This window comes from Centrocercus urophasianus, unplaced genomic scaffold (assembly GCF_019232065.1).
Source record: "Centrocercus urophasianus isolate 14NV4802_14NV808 unplaced genomic scaffold, USGS_Curo_1.0 seq_30, whole genome shotgun sequence".
Taxonomy (NCBI): Eukaryota; Metazoa; Chordata; class Aves; order Galliformes; family Phasianidae; genus Centrocercus; species Centrocercus urophasianus.
This window is the reverse complement of record NW_024884867.1, coordinates 10085101-10104509: the sequence shown is the minus strand read 5'-3', so window position 1 is coordinate 10104509 and position 19409 is coordinate 10085101. Positions and strand designations below refer to the sequence as shown.

At 41.1% G+C, this 19409-nt stretch overlaps 1 protein-coding gene across 1 annotated transcript in view; it reads left to right on the top strand.

Moving 5' to 3' along the window:
* Nucleotides 1-19409, top strand: part of GALNT9 (polypeptide N-acetylgalactosaminyltransferase 9) — a 116843-nt gene that overhangs the window by 83901 nt on the left and 13533 nt on the right. The window contains exon 7 of the mRNA XM_042828845.1: nucleotides 16771-16956. Within this exon, the coding sequence (XP_042684779.1) occupies nucleotides 16771-16956 (186 nt within the window). The remainder of the gene's footprint in view (nucleotides 1-16770; nucleotides 16957-19409) is intronic.

Here is a 19409-nt window from a genome sequence, read left to right as displayed (position 1 = left end):
AACATGGTTCTCTATTGGAAATGGAGGATACATCAGCTAGGAAGGGATAACAGTAAGAAAAGACACCTTAACTGGGAGGGAGGAAGAAATAACAAATCCTTTCTTCAGATTGGAAAGGAGAATTGAATAGGAATATCAGCTCCACTGTTGTCTCTAACGTCAGATAAGTGTTGAGTTTATAGGGAAGGTTCCTTTCATTTATTTCCTCCATTTGTCTGTGAGGGCAGCATGCACCTTGAAGCAGGCACTTCTTTTCCTATGATGTATTTCTACAGCAGCAAAGCCCTCGTGATGCTGTGCTGGTGTGAGCAGCTGTTGCCTTCTGAAGGTGCATGTCACCACCAAATGCTGCCCTGGGGATGCATGAGCCCCATCCAGACACTACTAGGCTTCGATGTTTCAAACTGAAGGTTACGTTTAGAAACAGCACTGAAAGATATGCTGAAGTATTTTCACTTGAAGTTCATCGAATTTCCCTTGCAGCTTCAGTTTCAGCTCAAGGGGAAATGCAGGGTGCTGCCCCAGAAGGGCACAACCGCAGCACCAGGACGTGCTGGGAGCAGCTCTGCAGAGAAGGACCACGAGGAGTCAGCTGCAGAGATGGCACAGGGTAAGAAGTAGCTATATCTCTGGGCCATGGCTTTGAGCAGACTGGCTTTGTTCTCAGCACCAAGCAGCAACACAGGATCTGGCGTGCAGTGCTGTCATCCCTGCGATTTCCAGTTCCATGCAGCAGGGTTATTCACCACCACCTGTCAATGCCAGGCGTTTGTTGGGCAGCAGTGTGATTGTCACACTGATATTCAACAAAGAGAAATAGAGCAGTGTTGTGTACGTACTCCATCCTCAGTGCCTTTTGATCCTCGCTTTAAAATTTCATAACTGACAAACGATGCTACATGGCTTCTCAGCAAATACAATGCATTACTCTTACAAGGACTTTTATCATTTTAAAACCATGACATTTCTCTTGTTCTTTCTTCTCTTTCACTTTCAGGAAGCAGATGCTTTATGTTTATAGATTCAGCTTCTGTATTGCAACTGATGAAAATGGATTTTCTTTCTTTTGAACTGAGGGCGTTACCTGCAAGCGTGCCGGTGCTGCTGATCCCCTCAGTGTGGGACAGCCAAGCACCTCCAGTGCTTCTGTGCTTGTAGTTCTGTTTTCTGATATCAGCAGCTGGGCCAGCAAGTCATAACATAGAGGAAACTGGCACCCAGGGGACCACCTAGCAGCGGGGTGTTGCAAAGAGGCAGGAGAAGCCAGTGACTGAATGCCTTCTCCTCCAAACTTCAGTGAATCTCCTCCTTTCTACCCATATTCTCTCCCAGAATGGCTCTCCTTTATCATTTTGATGTAGAGAAACATGGAGAAAGCAGGGCTGCAGTACCTCATTACACAAGAGGGGAGCTGATCCTCCCCCAGTTCAGGCAAGACCTGTTCTGGGGCTGCAGATGGCTGGAAATGGTGAAGGCCATAAAAGCTGTATTTATAAACAGTTTAAATTACAGTCCTTGAAGGTCAGACACTTAGAGAGACGCAATATACTTAATTCTTTGTGTAGATGTCATCTATTGCTGACATAAAATGCTGGTTTGTCCTAAGATGTGTCCTGTTCAAATTGCTGGGAGTCGTAACCATTTCGTACAATGGCACTTCAGTTAAGGCTGAATTATGAGAATTACATGCATTTATTGGCATATGCCCCTATGCCTGTGATGATCCATCTGACAAAAGGCAGTGATTACAATATAACATGCCACATATTAGGAAAAAATATGGAATGGGAAAAAAAAAAGGAAGCTGGCAGTCTGTATTTTAAAAAATCCGTGCCATTTTAATGACCAAAAAAGCAAAGTATTTCATTTCTATGTTATTTCCCTCTTCAGAGCCTCCTGTTTTTAAGAGAAGGCAGTTCATTATTTGCCCTTTATGTATGAGTACATGGAGGTGGTGGGGTTAACTTACTCAAATACTTCCTCAGGTTTTGGTAGAACAAAGGATTCAAGCAAGATCCCCTTCTCGTAAAAATGTCCTACCCACAATGTTATGCCATCTTCTTACATATGTATATTATGCATAGTTAACATCCATGAAATCAGTACCTGAATTTTCTGCAGTCTCTTTATCATTCTTAGACATGTTTTTTCAGCTTCTTGCTTTAGAAAACATGCTTTATTTTGACTTGTTTCATAGTTTCTATTAGAAGTAGTCATGGTTTGATATTAATGTTTGCAATGCTTTTGACACAGTCTAAGTCATGAATATATGAAACCAGCTTTCCTTTGTATATTTTGTCAGCAGTTTAATGTCATTTCAGCAAGGGAATTTATTCTGAATACAAAATGATTGTAAATACTTTTAAAAACTGTTCCTTGTGTAGTGACTTGTACAAGTTGTGCAGTATCAGAGAAGTGCAACAAGACAGTATTTTGCTTTTGTTGATAAGCGCATCTTTTGCCAACTTAGCCTACTTTTGCTAAGCTCAACATTTCAGCCAAAGTAGCTCATCAAATTTCGCATTCATTAAGTGCTGTTGCTGTGATTATTTTTTTATTTATATTTTTTATATGTCCCTGGGTCATAGTCAGGATGCCCTTCACTGATTAAACACCATCCTCGAGTGTGTAAAAGACTCAGAATTTATCAAAACAAAAGATGAAGGCTTCCTCCTAATTTGAAATCATGTAATCACAGTTAGGTCGAATTGTGTTTTGATTAAGTAGGAGATGATTGCAGAGATCCATCACTCTGCCTTTAGGCTCAGATAGTTTCAGACTAACTTCACTCAAGTCAATTACTTTATTGTAAATTTACAGCAGCTAAGCTGAAAGTACAATTAAGTCATTTGTTGTATGAAAAGTATTGGAGGAAAAAAGCGAAGGTAATAGGGGATACAGACTGTGTGCCAATGATGGATTGAGGGCGTGTGTCCTACAAAGCATCAAAAGGGGAGTGTTAAGAACTTAGACAGCTTTATGCGTAGAGAGGCACGGACAATTGGAGCAGGGCATTTTCACAGGCAAGGAAAGGCAAGGAAGCCTTTCATCCGCTCTGATTGTTGAAGTTCTATTGGAAACATTCCTTACAGTTTCGTGAAAAGAAACAAATTGTTACAGTGCATCAGACTAAGTGCATAATGGAAAATTTTACTTGCACGAAAGATTTGTATAATTCCCTTGTGGCTGGGGCACTTGTGTATTAGCAGGCTTTCAGGTGTGAGAAATAACCCTACCAGGTCATTGCTGCTATTGTGACCCATCCTCTTTTTATTCACTTACATCATTTTTCTTCCTTACTCTTCTAGTTAAAGTATATAATGACTGCTTGAGTAGGTCTGCTACAGGCTGCTCATGGCAGTGAAAGGAGGACACAGTTCTCCAAAATGAAGTTAAGTTTTTTTAAGAATGCTGATTTCACCTTGGGGATGGGTTACAGTATTTTCAGTTAAAATGAAATCCGAAGGTGAGACATTCTGTGCTTTTTCCAGCCTCGCTGTTATGATGAAAAGGAGAGTTTGGAAAGTTCATCCAACCAAACCTACTGACTACACAATTAGAGGAGCTCTGCTTGCCTCCTCACTGTAATTCTTTGTGTTACGTCCATTGTGAAAAGGGTTAATAATTAATTGGTGGATGCATTGCTACAGCCTTGCCAAATTGGGCTGGGCAACCAGATTGTGCTCTCTGGTTTTGTGAGGTTGCTGATGACTGCTCCAAGAATCAGCATGTACTCTAGGTGGCTCTGTACAGACATGGGGCTTTTCTACCTCAGGCATCTTTGGCCAGACTTCATTACCAAGAGGCACTGCTTAGAAGTGTGCCACTTTCTTCACAAAGTTTACTAGGTATTAAATCCTTATATTGGTTATTATATTGGTGTAGAGCATTACATTCCAAGCTTCTGTAGCTGTAAAGATTGCAGTGGCAATTCATGAGATTGAAGGAAAATCAGAGGCAGCAAGACTTCCTAGGTAATCAGAAAAATGAAAACCCACCCACACTGTATGTACTGCCCGAGGTGACGGCTGCTAATGAGGTAAGTGTGATGTACAGTTCTGCTATGAAAATTGCATAAATAGGAAAGATAACAGGTTCTTCAGTAGGTCTTCTCATGGGTGTTTTCAGAAGCACACTTACTTATTTGACTCAGAGTTAAAAGGCTTTTTTAGTTCCTGTTAACACTGAAGAGCCTGACAACAGCCTGACTGCATCAGGATCTCCCCCAGCCCAGCCAGATCACACCATGTAACCCACAGCTTTGCCTCGGGGACGTGCCACAGGCAGCCACAAAGCTCTTTCCTCTGTAATGATGCGGGGTATTCTCATCACTCTGTGCTGAGCATAGTGTCCTTCAGATAGTAATGGAATTACTTGGCATAGTTCACTTGCAGAGCAGAGGCTGTGACCAACATTGGTTGGCAGAAGGTGGCAGTGACAGGAGAAATGGGAAAACCAAAATAGTTGTTGCCATCAGCTGACAAAACAGATGATAAGAGTGGAATTCCTCTGAAAACGCACACAGCAGGAGCAGCAGAGCATGTAAACATTGACACAGGGCAAGAAGGCAGGGTTTTGATACACTGGACACCGTAGTTAGAGAAAGCAAAGAAATCCCTGAGGGCCTCAGCTGTGTTTATTGCTTTTGTCTTATTTCATCTTTGTGAAGGTATTACCAGCCTGTGACAGCCTGGCTCTGAGAGAAGATGAAAAGAGATTATTCAGAGGCATTAGGACAGACAAGTGGATTGTATTCCATGTTGCTCACAGCAAAGATGCTCCAGGGCAAAATTAAATGAACTGAAAGTCCAGAGCAGCGCCTTCATAAAAATGATGTAGAGCTATATTCTTTTTTTTTCAAATTTTCTTGTAGATGATAGGCAAAGCAATGCAGCCCATGTAATTGTTTTTCATCATCTATCTCATTTTACCAGAAAAGGTTTTTTAACAGTGAACTGTCTTTAGCTTGAAAAAGGATAGTAGGAAATCTTCCTTATTTCTTTAGCAGCCCAAATACTTTCCAGCAGATGCTCCATACACAAATATTTGGATAAAACCCAGAGCTCGGTAAATGAAGACCACTTGTGCCCCACTGGGGTAAAACCCATCAGCTGTGCCATGAGGGAATTACTTAAACCTGTGGCACTGTCCCTTTCAGTTCTTGGAAATTCAAGATTTGATGAAGCAGAGCACTATTTAATGACTGCTACCATTCTCCAGAAATAAAAATTACTGTTTTTATTTTGTTGTAAGTGTATATTTTGGAGTAAAATGTTATCAGCTGTCTGAGAACTTAAACTCTTAAACTAAACTAGATCATTAACTGCAAGATGTCCAAACTCCTGTAATCTTTTCCACGCCAAGAAAGTCACAGAGGCACTGGATTTTGGTAACTACAAAGTCATCAAGGGCTGGCACAAAAAACAACTCTTTTCCTTTCCTAGTGTGCTTATTGGGATGCTTTCCTCACTGCTTACAGTGGGTGTCTGCAAATCACTTTCAGGTGTCAGGACAAAAGTCCTTGCATAAAAGCAAGGAATGACGATGCCAAATGCTTCTAACCTCTGCTGAGCTGTGTCTTACAGTTGTCTCCAAGGACCAGGATGGAGCTTCTCTCGATGCTCAGTGTGATAAATGTCACCACGTGGCCCAGCGTGAGGCAGTCCGATACAAGGGTGGAGAACAGGAGATAAATTTAGGGGAAATTCTTTTAGCTGTAGCTTACCTTTCTCTTTGGCTAAGCAAGAAGTAATGAATCCAAAGTGGACAACGTGGGCTTGGTCCAAAGCGTGGGGCTTTCTTCTGCGTTGTTTATTTTCAAGACTGTCTCTAACTGAAGGTTTTTTAGAAATCTGCTCAGAACAGAAGATTGGTATGTAAGCTCCTAGCCTAGGAGTGAAGAGTTGTGATAAATGACTCAATTGTGGAAGCTTTATAGCCAAAAGATAAGCATCAGTGTTTTCTCAGTAATCAGTTAGTGTTCTTTGAGCCTGCAGCGGGACAGTAATTTTCCAAACAATTTTTTGGGGACAAGAGAATGCACGTTTGGCCAAGGATATTTCATATCTAAGGTTATCCATTGATAAAGGAGAATACTTTTTTTTTTTTTTAATTATGTTCTCAAAAATAGATATTTTCTGATGTTGATCTAAAATATTTTGCTTCATCTGAAATGACTTTTTTCCCCGTTTTCAGTTGCCCAATGCTTTCCTGAAACCATATCTGTATCTCTTATATTCAACTTATAGAAATCTCTTGCAAACAAAGAACATTCCTTATACGCTCAAAACTTTAATAATATAGGACACTACCTTCCCAATAAGCTGAAGCCAATATTTACAGTGTATGATTGTGGTGACACTTTTAGCTCTTGGGAAGAATACTGCCAAATGTGTATTTTCCCATTCTCATGCTGGATGGACTGTGTCCTGTTTAGTTTAAGGTAATAAAAACACACCTAGCTAGTCTTACAAGTCACAGTCAACATCTTTCTGTTGGTTTCATTGTGAGAGAAAACAAAAAATAAAAACAAAATCCAGAAAGAGAAATCCTCCAAACAAAATATTTGTCAACTGAACAAACCTAAATCTTTGTGACTGAGAATAACGAGTCTTGAGGAACTGAAGTGACATGAGCCGATACAAGGCTGTGGCTGGAGATAGATGTACCTCACTTCAGGTTTCCCTGGAGAGCCATGCAATCTAGAGAGGTCCTTTGCAGCCCCAAAATTTGGATATTCTTCACAGAATTGTCTGTCAGATACTCAGACAAGATTTTTCTTTCACCTTTTTCCCACATCTCTCCTTTTCCAGCTCCTTAGGCGATGTGTGAAGCATTCTGTTCAGATGAAATAGCTCGGTTTGTCAGTCACTTTACAGCCTGTGATTGATGCCATTATCTGTTCATTAATAGCAGCAATAAAGCATATAAGCAGAATGAATGAGTGGGACATAATAGTCCTCCGCTAACATTCGTCTTCTCTGTGCCTTTCCTCCAACGTATCCAAAAATTGTTGCAGACCTGCACTGTCCTGTATTCAGAAAGATGGATTCAAAGCGTGCTGTAACCATCACGCGCTTGTTGGCATTTTTGTTTTTGGCAGCCAAGCGTAGCAGGGCCTGGCTGGGAGGGAATGTAACACAGAGGCACTGCTTTCAAACTTCAGAGAGGTCTTTCAGTGTTTGAATTTGAGCTCTGACTTTCTCTGTACGAGTTATCCTATTCCAGTTGTTTTGGGGCAACTCTCCTCCTGCGCCTTCTGATAGCACTGGGAGCTTTATGTTTTTTGTGGGAAGAGAATCTTAATCATGGGTTTGTCAGCTGAAGTAAATAAGCATTCCCAGTGAAGGTCACGCTCAGATCTGCATTTTATGTCTAATAAGAATTTGGCATTTGTTGTATGAAGGATGACATCAGCTGAATTCAATAATCATTCTTTGGTTTAGTGAGCAGGTGCCTATTTCCAGCAGATGAACTTGTCCATAATATGCACTTGATGATTTGTGAATTTGTTATCTTAATATATGTTACATCTTCAGCTTGCTGAGGTGATTTAGGATGGGAAGATAGGAAAGGATGACTGGAATGTCTAAAATGATTTGCCTACTGCTGCTTTTTTTATTATTATTATTATTATTGCATTGCTCACCTCTTTTTTATTAATTATCCTCATAGAGATCAGTTTTCAGTGAAAAAAAGTAAAAATTCTACCTTCGGTTTGAGTTCTGCTAATCAGAGTAAAGGAGAGAATGCTTTAATGTAGTCTCACCAGGCTGGCCGTTTCCTGTACTTACGAGAGATGGGTTCGAGCTATTCCTTACGGCTGTATTATCTCTGCTGTGCACTTGAAGTACTAAGACTTAGTGAGATTTATAGAACTATTAAGAATGACTATCAGGTATATCTCCTAGATGATAATATTCATTGTTCTGTGTTCCTACAACTGCTCCCTTGGGAAGGTCATAGAGGAGGAACAAGATAGAATTAATGCTTTGAAAAACAAGAGTGCACCCTGCACCATCAATAACTCTGCGGGTCACATCTGACAAACTTGAATTTAAAGAGCGTTCCCAAGAGACAGAAACTGGCGCGGCTCCCCGAGCACTGAAAATCCAGCATCAGAACTCACTGGGTCTGCTTCATTCTGCCCTTTTTTCAAGTGATGTTTGTCACGCTTCCCCTCCTCTTTTTACGTTGGCACTTCTCTGGAGATGGTTGCGTAGCAGAGCTGGTGGAGAACTCGCACCTCTCATCTCAGGTTGCTTCCACCGTATGTCCTGGTGAATGAGCACCTCTGCTGGCGAGGCCTCTCCACTTCAGGTGCCAGCACTTGAGCAAATCAAGCGCCGTGCATGTCAGGCACCGAGTGGGCAGTGTGCCCCATCTGTGATGGCTTCATGATGTGGCCTCTGAGCCCTGTGACTGACCAGGGCACTTCTTTGTGCCTATTAGGAACACTGAATCTCTGTGGCTTCTCGTAACCGCATTCAAAGCTGTATTCAGACTGACAACCCAGATGACTTCAGGGTCTAAAATATTAGTAATTAATCTGAGTTTGTAGTGTTTCTGCATTAGAGAAAGCTTTTGCTTGTAATAGCCTTTGTTTGAATGTATTATTCTGAGTAGATCGGCATGCTAAAATTTGCATTGTAAAAAAATTGTTTTGGAGCAAAGTAAGATCTAATGAGCACATAGTAAATCCCTTGGCTCTGCAGCAGAGTCACAATATGCATAATAGCTCTTCCTGAATGAATCCCTTGCAGCCTAAAAGCTTTTTTCCTTAAAATAAAATAGCAGGCCTGCAGGATTTAGTGCAGACAATATGCAAAGATCGTTTAAGGGGCTGTTGTGGAAAGAGAAAACAAATGATGACGACTCCACTTAGGCTCCTTTGAAAGGACCCTTTGTGATCACTTCATTAGGCAGTCTGTTTAAATATTTTCTTTATTCAAGAATGACTTTATTCTAATGGAAGCATCAATAAATTCCACTTTGTCTTTTCTTTCTCCCTGTGGTCTCAGCTGAAGTGCCAGGAAGCATTTTATCATTTCTCAGGCTTTTTACTGGAGGTTCAATGTACAGTAAGTATTATTCCTTTAGCAAAAGAATGGAAATGGGAACTAATGATATTACACAAGAACACTGAGAACTGTCTTTCATTTAAAAATAAACCAAAAGCTGAACTCCTGCCTCTTTCATCCTGAGCTAGCTCAGGTAATGATTGAAGTGTGATGTTAGTAGAGGTTCTGCCTAGTTTTTGGCTAATGTCTTTGTCAGAAAAGGCAACTCTGAGTAATGTGCTTGCTGTCTGCCCTTATTGCAAGGTTAAAAGTAGTTTATCTCCCAGATGTACTAGCTTAGGCATCCTAAATAATGTGGAAACCATTGCATTTGCCGTTCTGAAGAAAGTTAATTGAAATCAGAATGATGAGAGCCCAGAGGGGTTGTGGAGTTTGCATCCTTGGAGACATTCAAAGTCTGGATGTGGTCTGGGCAGCCTGCCCTGGGTAACCTTGCTTAAGCTGGGTGTTGGAGCAGGCATCCTCCAGTCATAACCACTGTTTTCTGGTTCTGAGTTCAGCTGCCACCTGCCCTGATATGATTGACTCTGGACCTGGGATAGAATTTTTTCTTTATTTAACTTCTGAGTTTAAATTTGAAATCTATGTAATGCTCAGCTGATCTTGTCTTGAGCCTCTCTTAAGCAGTGTCCACATGAGTGCTGGACTTCAGAAGGTTGTACACTGCTTTTCTTTCTTGAAAAGCTTCTGAAGCTTTTCGGTCAGTGTTGTTTGGTGTTTGGGCTGCAGGATGGTAAAGCTCGGAGTGTGGCAGAACAGGTATTTCCTTAATGCTGCAGGAGCTCATCTGCAGATTTTCTGATGTAAGCTTGATGTATGCCTTTATCCTTTTAGGAGACTTTTCTCTGTGATCTTTTGGGATAAATGAGAAGGAGCAACCTAAAGCAATCACACAAATGAGATGTGAGGAGCAAGGATGACTGACTGGTCTGTAATGCCGTTTCATGAATCCCACGTGGATTGTGTTTTTCTGGGGCCAATTGGTTGGATTTTAACAGTTACTGTGCAAACAGTGTCTGCACTGACAGATTTGCAGGAATGACTGACAGTGGTTCTATTGATTTGGGAAAAAAAGTTGAGAAAATTTGTAAAAATGCAGAAAATTATTTTCATCAAGTGTATTCTGAAAGAATATATGATGAGGAGCATCTGGCTGAGACAATTACCAAACTAAACCGAGACACCCAACTGCATTTGCTTTGTGCAAGCAAAAATGTTTGGGGCTGCAGAAAATGACATTATCTGGTATTACACCAGCAGACATCTGCAGCCTCTTTCAGAGCTGAGGAGCATTCAGAGAAAGCAGAGTAGTTGTCACTAGTCCATGCAGCTTAAGGGTATATCTCAAAGCAGTCTCCTTGCCTGTTAGTTGTGTGGTAGGGACTGTTAACATCTCCTGGAGCACTCTGAGGTGCCAACGTTCATCCATTTGCTAAGGAAAAGAGGTGTTTGAAAATTAAAGCTCGCCCTTGGGTAGACTGTCCTTTCCCCACTCCCATCCCTCAGTGCTTCCGCCCCTGTCAGACCTTAACGTCATCCATAAGTGATTATGTCAACAAGCTTGGTGGCCCAAAAACAGCCATACCTACAGCTGGCAACACAGCGTGCCAGCATTTCCCACAGCCTAGGCCTGCGAGGCTGCCCGCTTTGCAGCAGGAAGCTGTTAAGTTTCCATCTCACAACATTTTGCTCCTTAAGTGGCAATAACAGATCATCATCTCCATGTGAGATGTTCTTTTAGTCTTTGAAATCCCAGTTCATGCTTAGTTAAGTCTGTACCCAAGGCATGGCCTATACAGCATGGCACCTGCTGTGTCCACCAGCCCACTCTCATTTCTCTGAAGGTTTTTCTATGCCATTTCCATCCACCATCACCAAGGCGATGCAGAAAGTCTGTACTGTTTTACAGGAGGGAATTCTGCACAGAGAAGCATCAGCTTCTTCCCCAGACAGGCCTGTGTCAAAGGTGCAATATCCTTTGCAAAGTTGTGCAAAATGTGGATTTAAGGAGATCGGATTAGTGCTTAAAGTATAATGGGACATTTTAATATAATTTTAAATCCTATCTTCTCACTCCCATTGCAGCCAGCACGTTGAATTATCAGACTTCATTCTTTACACACAAAATTTATCTCTGCAGCAAGATAGCAGTTGCTGAGTGTGAGTTTCTCTGGAACATGTTTCAATTTCTTCACACTCATCTATTTCTCTTCTATAAGAGGGTTAGTGGGAGAGTTTTAACTTCTCAGTGCTGTCACACCTGGGATCTTAGCTGGCATGAGGGCTGTGTCACCTCTAAGAATATTCCAAGGACACCCTCTAAATTTGCTCCTTGAAGAGCCACCAGAGAGATTTTTAAAATGTTCATCAGCTGAATGTTTCATTGCGAGATCATCACAGTCCCACTGCATTTTTCTCAAAAAGCAGCTCATCTGCAAATACTAGAAAACCCAGGGGGAATAAAGCAAAGAGGTCAAACTCAATCGATTCTAACAGATTCTAAAGGCTAGTCAAGTGTCTGTGAAATGAATTTCTGACTTTCCTATGGAAAAAAAAAAAAAAGGTCCATTTTAAACCTTTCATGAATGCTCACAGTAGGTTACTCTATAAGAGGATCTACTGTGTCCTGGAAAATAAGTTTCAAAACCAGCCAGATTTCAAGTGCTCATACTGGGGCAACCAAAATAATAATAGCAGTAATTAGATAATGCTGATGCCAAACACATGGAAGTTATATGACTGCATCTACTTTATCCTCCATAATTGTGCTGCAAGTTTATGCTGTGGAAACTGCATGAGCCAGGAAAAAACATGAGTGCCCCGCATGGAATTCAGCCCTCCAAAATCAGCAGTCTGCAAATGCTGCTGCGTGTTCCCAGCTCCAAAGGCAGCAGGAGCAGCAGGGACTGGGTATTTACATATCCGTGTGATAAGACTATTCTGGGGACAGAAATAGCTTTTATGCATGCGATCTTGTCTCACTCCCTATATATCCACCAGTAGCAGATTATCTACAAACTGCTGTTAGGAGGAGTGGAAATCTCAAAGTCAGAGGCTGTGATAGAGAGTGTTGTGATCAGTCAAGCAAGGAAGGACCCATTTAGGTCCTTTAGTGAGCAAGCATTGTCAGATATTTATCCTGCAATCTTGAATGAAAACATATAATCTGTGAATCTTGAGATGTGATTTCTGCATTTTTCACTTTTGTTTTTTGGCAGCCAGAAGTCTTTCTGATGTAAGCTGCCCTGTCCCAGCATGGAAAGACTTCTTGCTCTGTAAGTGCCCCATTAAATAGCACAGACTGTTCTGAGATCCAAGAGTTGAGACTTTTTAAAACCATAATTATGGATGTTTTTAAAGCTGATCACAAAAATGCTGTCAGTGAACAACATGAGGCCATGTGATTAATTTTTCCATATGAGCTGTTTGATTATGACAGCTTCCTAGTTTCAGATAGCTTCCAATGTGGACTGAAAAGCAGACAAAGAGCACTTTATCTAGCACTTCTGATTAAATGTGACACTCCAGTCAGCACTGAGAATACATAGAGGAAAGAAAAGCCGTAAAACCCCATTAGAAAAAAGAAAATGTCAGGCTATAAATTATTCTGAAATATCAATTTTCAGCAAGCTATGTAAATTGTCAATAACAGGGATGCAAGAACCATAAGTGTGCTATATTCATGCTAATTTTTTGTTACCGGAGTGTGCATGAGAAGAGTTGACACATCCATTAAGGACTGGAGGATAACTGGAGGGCTCCTGCACGTTGGGTGAACAAAGACCTTATTGGCACTGCTCACATTTAATTTGAAGGATGCTTTTTGATTTAGACCTTGTTGGTGCACGGCTGACCAGAGAGAGGCCAACAAAACAACATCATCTTCCTATGCATGTTTTTAATGTTAAAAGGCTTCTTTGACTTCATCAAGGCAGACATTTTCCCATACCTTTGCATACAGATGGATTTTATGTTACACGGTGGTGTTTAAGAAGCTGCACCTGTTAGGACTGCGCTGCCCACACTGCATCCTCTGCCCTTCAGGTGCCACAGAAAGCTACCAAAAGTGCTGAGACTTCTTTCACCTTGAGAAACTGCATTATGAACGCTGTCAGATCTCCTTATCTATAGCAATGGTTTAAGGCATCTTTATCTCCAGGCCATTTGTGCGCTGAGAAGGGCTGAGAGCCTGCTGGCCTCCTTCAAATGTAATGGACAGATTTTCAGGGCATTTCCTGCTGATAAATTAAAACAAAAATGCTCCTGTGGAGCAGGCTGCATTTTGACAAAATTTCTAATTCAGAGCAAGTGCATCTCTTAATGTTGTCAAAATGTTGGGTTTTGCTATTTTTGCAGTGAAAATGTGGAGGATTGGTTTAAACTGACCTTTCAGTTTGAAATATGTTTATACTAAACAAGCTTTTAACACAGAACAAAACATCTCAAAATCATCACTGGTTCAATTTAGCAGAACATTTTGGGATTTGGGGGGGAGCAGAGGAGGTTTAGGGATGACAAAGTGCCTGCATTCCTACCAGTGAAAAACATTTATGTAATTCTTGACAGTTTAGGTCAGCAAGATTTCTGAAAGCTTTGAAAATTCTTTCATGATAGGAAAATCCTTTCCAGTCGTTGTGGGGTCTGGAGGACATTCATCTTTGACAGGCTTCGTGTTGAAAATGGAAGAAAACCTGAGATTCCTGTCTTGTAAGAATTCCCACGCTGGGATATGATAAAACATGGGTATGGATACCTAAGCTGCTTTAAAATCTCTTTCCATCTCATCTGTTGGCTTCATGCGGAAAAGAAAGTCTGAAATCTGAGAGGTTATTCCTATGGAGTGCTGCTCAGGTGGAGTTCAGCACTTTTTCTATAAAACATCAGAGTCCACTTCTAGCTTAAGGATGTGCTGAACATCCACCTCTGAAGCACTGCCTCTGGCAGAAACCACTGTAGAAAGGCCAGGTAACATGCTCTGCTGGGCACAGCAGAACCGAGGGGACCTTGCTACCATGCGCCGCTTGCAAAGCTGATTCTCACTGCTTTCTTACAGCTGCCTACGAGTGATTTTTCCTTTCAGCAAAGAACTGCTAAAGGTGCCACTGGCTCTTGGAAAAGGATGAAACACACAGCTGCTACAACACAACTGTGAGCTGTATGGTAACAGTCTGCACAACCAAGTTTCTTCTTGTCTGGCAGCAATTCAACAGTGGGAGCATGGGGATTTACAACCTCTTAAAGTCATGTACCTTAGCTGCCTTCAGAGAACTTTGGTAATGCACAGCTTTAGGCCATGGTAAACAAGGCACTCTATGTCTCATCTTGGTTTTTCTATGACAAATAGGATACGGTGTCTAACTGGCTTCTTTATATTATACAGTGTAAATATATTACATGCAATAAAAATATTCTATATCAGTATAACATAATAGTTACATTGTAGGGCAGCCATCTCTCAGGTGTATAGGAATAGCTAATAATTAGCATGAGTGAATCGTTGTAGCACAAACCACAAACATTATCATTCCACGTGTAATTTATCCCTGATGTGAGTACTTGTTCTTCTTAATACTTAATATGTCTGTTTATAGAAAAGTTGATTGAGATAATTAGCAGTAAAAATGCTAAGGTAACACAGCTATGGTAACATTTATATTGCTATCAATTTTGTTTATAGCAGCCTAAAGACCAATGCCGAAATTAGAAATTAACTACAATTAGCAAATAAATTGAGTGTCTCTTGGAATTACTTGATCATGTCTTAAAACGCTGCACAGTGTGATGCTCACGGAGGCAAAGCCAAGTCTCTGGGCTGTGCCAGCTGCACTGTTTGCTTCTCTGTTCTTCCTGCTCATCAGCTGCAGCAGGGCAACTTTGCTGCCTGTATCCACCTTGCCCAGCACATGGGTAGATGGTGGCCTGCTGCTGCCCAGGGATCTACGTGCCTCCCCATCTCCTGTGCTGTGCAGGGATTAGGAATGTCATCCTTATGCAGGGAAACATCTCCCACTTGTGTCAGAAGTTGCACATTCCCAGAGCAAACAAGTCATCCAAGGTGAATGGGCATCTTCGTAGGAAGCAAAATTTCCTTGGATATTTCCTAGCTGTCTCCTTTGTCAGAGGCTGTTTCATTCCTTTTCTCTCTGTAACACATTCTGTCACCTTAAAGAGCAAAATGGGGCTGTGAGGGGAGGGAAAGAGCTGACAGAATGTAAATGTAAAGCAATTTAGACGACCGCAGATGGGGCGGTCACAGCACGGCGCAGATCTGTGCTGACTGCTGAGCACCGGGCTGACAGCGGGAGCGTTAGCTGGCCTGAGGCTGCTGCTGGCTTCTCTTCTTTCTCTATTTCTTTTTCTTTTATTTTCTGCCCTGCTTTCTTCAAAGCTAGGTGTCTCAGTTCCCTGTGGATTTCTTCTGGGGAGAATTTATCACTGGTAAATAACTATTTGTGTTGAATTTGCAGATAAACTGAAGTACTTTCTTTAATGTTGCAGTTTAGTACCCTTTCCTTTTCAGGTTTGCATGAGCACAGGCATCTGAAGGCAGTAAATCTGTTGTTCAGATAATGTATTTGCCCTTGGTACCAAAATATAAAAATAAAAATTACAAGGTCATTAACCATATCAAGAGAAAGAAAAATGAGCTGTGTATTAAGAGCTGAATGCTGGGGTGGGGTGGGCCAATAGCAGAATACTGAAGGGGACTGCTCATCTGCCCTTCTCATCATGAGAATCAATTAATTCCTTTCTTTCTCGTAGCACTTCTCCTCTGCACTGGGAACCCTCAGCATATGCCAGTCCAAATTTATGAGCAGTGTGTTTTCTGGCATTTTTCATTTATTAAGTGCAAACTCCTGTGGCCAGTGATTTACTGTAGGACGGCTCAGAAAGCAGCAAATAAGTATTATCTAACAATGTATTAAAAAAATACAAACTGGAAGAGACAATTTTATCTCTGCTTCCCAAGCAATTTATCTCTGTCCATGAGAAGGCAGGCTGGGGGGAGAATAGCCCTAGAATTGTTCTGGAGTGCATCTGGTCTGGAAATGAGTTCTTATGTGCAGTAAAGGGAAGCTTTGGAAAGCAATAGATTATTTTTAAAGTTTTAATATATTTTATTTATTTCAGTTAGACTGCAGTACCAGGTGCAGACCTGAGAGCGTTGGAACCTGAGGGTATTCACTGCATGAGTCCAGCCTCACTGATTGAGAGGCAGCTCCTCTTTGTTTCCCACCATGGAGTTGAGGCTGTAAATAATCAACAGGGAAAAATGGCACTTTTTGAGGGCAGTGGTGTTCAGAAGGGTTGGTATAGTCCACACTCACCCTTTTATCCATCTTCTTCAGCTCAGAGGTATTTTCACTAACAAGGACTAGGTTAAATTCATCTGCATGACACAGGTTACCACCTTGTAATATGTCATCTTCCAAATAGTTCCAAGAACAGTGACATTATGGGGAACTTGGATATTTATGGCACCTAAACCTGTGTATCCAACACAGGCAGCAGCATTCATCTTTAGTCAACGAGGGTAAGAGGGGTTTCACCCTCAGAGCAGTCTCTGAATTACTCAGTAGTACCCATCTCAAATGATGGAACATTGCACGCATTCTTAATTGGAGCAGTTATATCCACTTACAAAGAAAAGGGAAAAGAAAATTGTTTGTTTTTCCTCAAACTCTCCCAGGTCTGGCAATGTGGAGGAAGTATGGAGGTGCTACCCTGCTCTCGTGTGGCACACATCGAACGCACAAAGAAGCCCTACAACAATGACATCGATTACTATGCAAAGCGCAACGCCCTTCGGGCCGCAGAGGTCTGGATGGATGACTTCAAGTCCCATGTTTACATGGCGTGGAACATCCCCATGGCAGTAAGTATGGGCCACACTAGTCCTGAACAAAGGCAGAATTCTGAATAGTTGTCCCTACTTAGCAATTTGGGGTGAAGACATTACAACAACTGTATGCAGTGGGCAAAGAGTTGGAGGAAGACTTCTTTTGTGCTGGTGAATGCTCAGAGCAGAGTGTCATAAACTTGCTTCCTATATTGCTTCCTTGGTGTGTGAGTTTTGTTGTAGGCTCTGGAGTGGTGACACAGACTTACAATTTAACTGGAGCATGATGTTTCAGGTTTATGCGCTTTCTCAGAGAAAGTCTTTAATTTAGGATGCCATTAAACTTTGAGGTGTTCATATGCTACAGTACTGAGAACTAGAGAAATGTCCATAAATAAATATCATGATTCATCATGAGACTCCGCGGACCTCACCAGGATAAAAAACAATGTGTGCAATAAAGGAATCCCACATTAACTAGCTTTATTTTCTACAGGGTGAGAGTTGCAATGTGGACACGTTCCACTTCTTACTGTGCATGTGAATTGTTAATGGCAGGTGGGGGCCCCCAGGAATCCACGTAATATAAATATTAGATAAACTGCAGGTTCAATTTACTACTTGATTCTGGAAGTATATCTCATGCTATATTTCCACAGAGCATAATTCTTTTAGAGAAGAGATATGCGTTATAGCACAGTCAGGTGGAAGCCGACTGCTGTTGTATCTTTTAGTGATATTTCCATCCAAATTATTCATGTGAAGGGGCACAGAGAGAGCAGCTGAGGGGAAGCACACACACTTCTGTAACTAAGGATAGTTTTGTTAACCCTTACATGAAGGATTTGGCCAAAGATGATTGGTTGAAGTAAATGGAAACAGAAGATGCTTCTATCTGAGCTGAAAAATATGCCAGTCCAGCTGTATCACTGTGAATATTTACAGTTATGACCTAGAGTCCATCGGAGTCATGGGAGTCCTGGCATAGATTTCACCAGATTTAGTTTTATCTTAAATACCTACTTGTGCTTTGATAACTAGATAATATATCAGAAGGTATTCTAATTAATTTGTCATGTTTTTGAAGATACATATACCTAAAGGAGTCATGTTTCATTCTCCTCTGTGATGTCTGAGTACGTTAGATGTTCACACCCATCAGAATTTTAATTACTGCTGTTTAGTATTGGGCATTCTCATAATATTCACAATACTGTGTTGAAAGTTAGGTCTCTATGAAGATGTGTTTTGGTTGCTACTTTTGGCTAATTGCAGGGAATTATCTTGCCGTAGCAAGGCAATGCTGCCTAACACAACGTTTTTGTGATAGTAGGAGGAAGACAAAGCAGGGCTCACCTAAACTTTTAGGGGCATTTTGGCCCTGCCTGCGTCCATCTGAACAAATGGTGAGTTTCTAGCAGGAAGGTGAAAGAGAAATAATCTTTGAAAATTTGTTTACTTGATGCTCTCTGCAAACGAATTCTGAGAATATAAAAGACATTTAAATAAGCATTCACACCAAAACACGATTTCCTTTAATTTCTCTGAGATCACTTATTGATGTAGTTTTCTGCACGGAGCCATATAACAGTGTTTTAAAAAAACAGGCACATCTATATGCAAAAGCATAAAATCAGCAGAAGTATTGAACATTAAAATATACTTTCCATAAAATAAATTGATTGATAAAACGTACATCATAAAAACAACCCCATTAGCTTTCAGGAAAAGGAAGCTAGCATGTTAGTGTCCACAGAGTCGTTCTGCTGTAGTCAATCTAGTTGACCTAAGTAGTTTACTGGCCAAAGCCGTAAGAAAAATTTTCTGTGAGAGAACTAGAAACCTTACTGCTGAGTGAAAAAGGATGAGTCTGCATACTACATCATATGGGCTCCTCGTTCCTGTACCATCATGCAGCAACCCCGACTTAATGACTGTAGCTAGTATGGAACAGGCACAGCATTTTCATAGCTGCTCAATTTGCTGCTCTTGTGATCTGTAGAAATAGCCTAGCGAGCAAGGTGTTACATTTCTTCACTATAGAATGGAAGAGAGACGAGTAAAATACATGTGTTCTGTATTTAAAACCCATCCAAATTAACCCTTTCATAACACACACCATCTTTTCCCTTCTAAGTTACTGAGGGTCTGTTCACAGTGTGTACCTGGTTGGTGGCTGGACACACCTGCAGTCTTATCCCATAGCCCCCTGTAACCTTCAGCAGCAGGTCAGTGTAGCACTATTGCACTTTGCCAAATATTTGGTACGTCCTGTTTATGATCTATTCCTCAACAATTTTTATGATAAATAAATCTTATACTGAATGATTTATTGTACTGAGTGCCTCCAAGAATTGCTCTCCTTCCATTTAGCCTGAAGTAGAACATAAATTAACATTCATTTGAATGGATGCTGCATAGAAAGCTCATGACAAAGTATGCATCAGCAAGCAGCACTGAGCACAGCAAACTCTTTATGTGGCAAATGG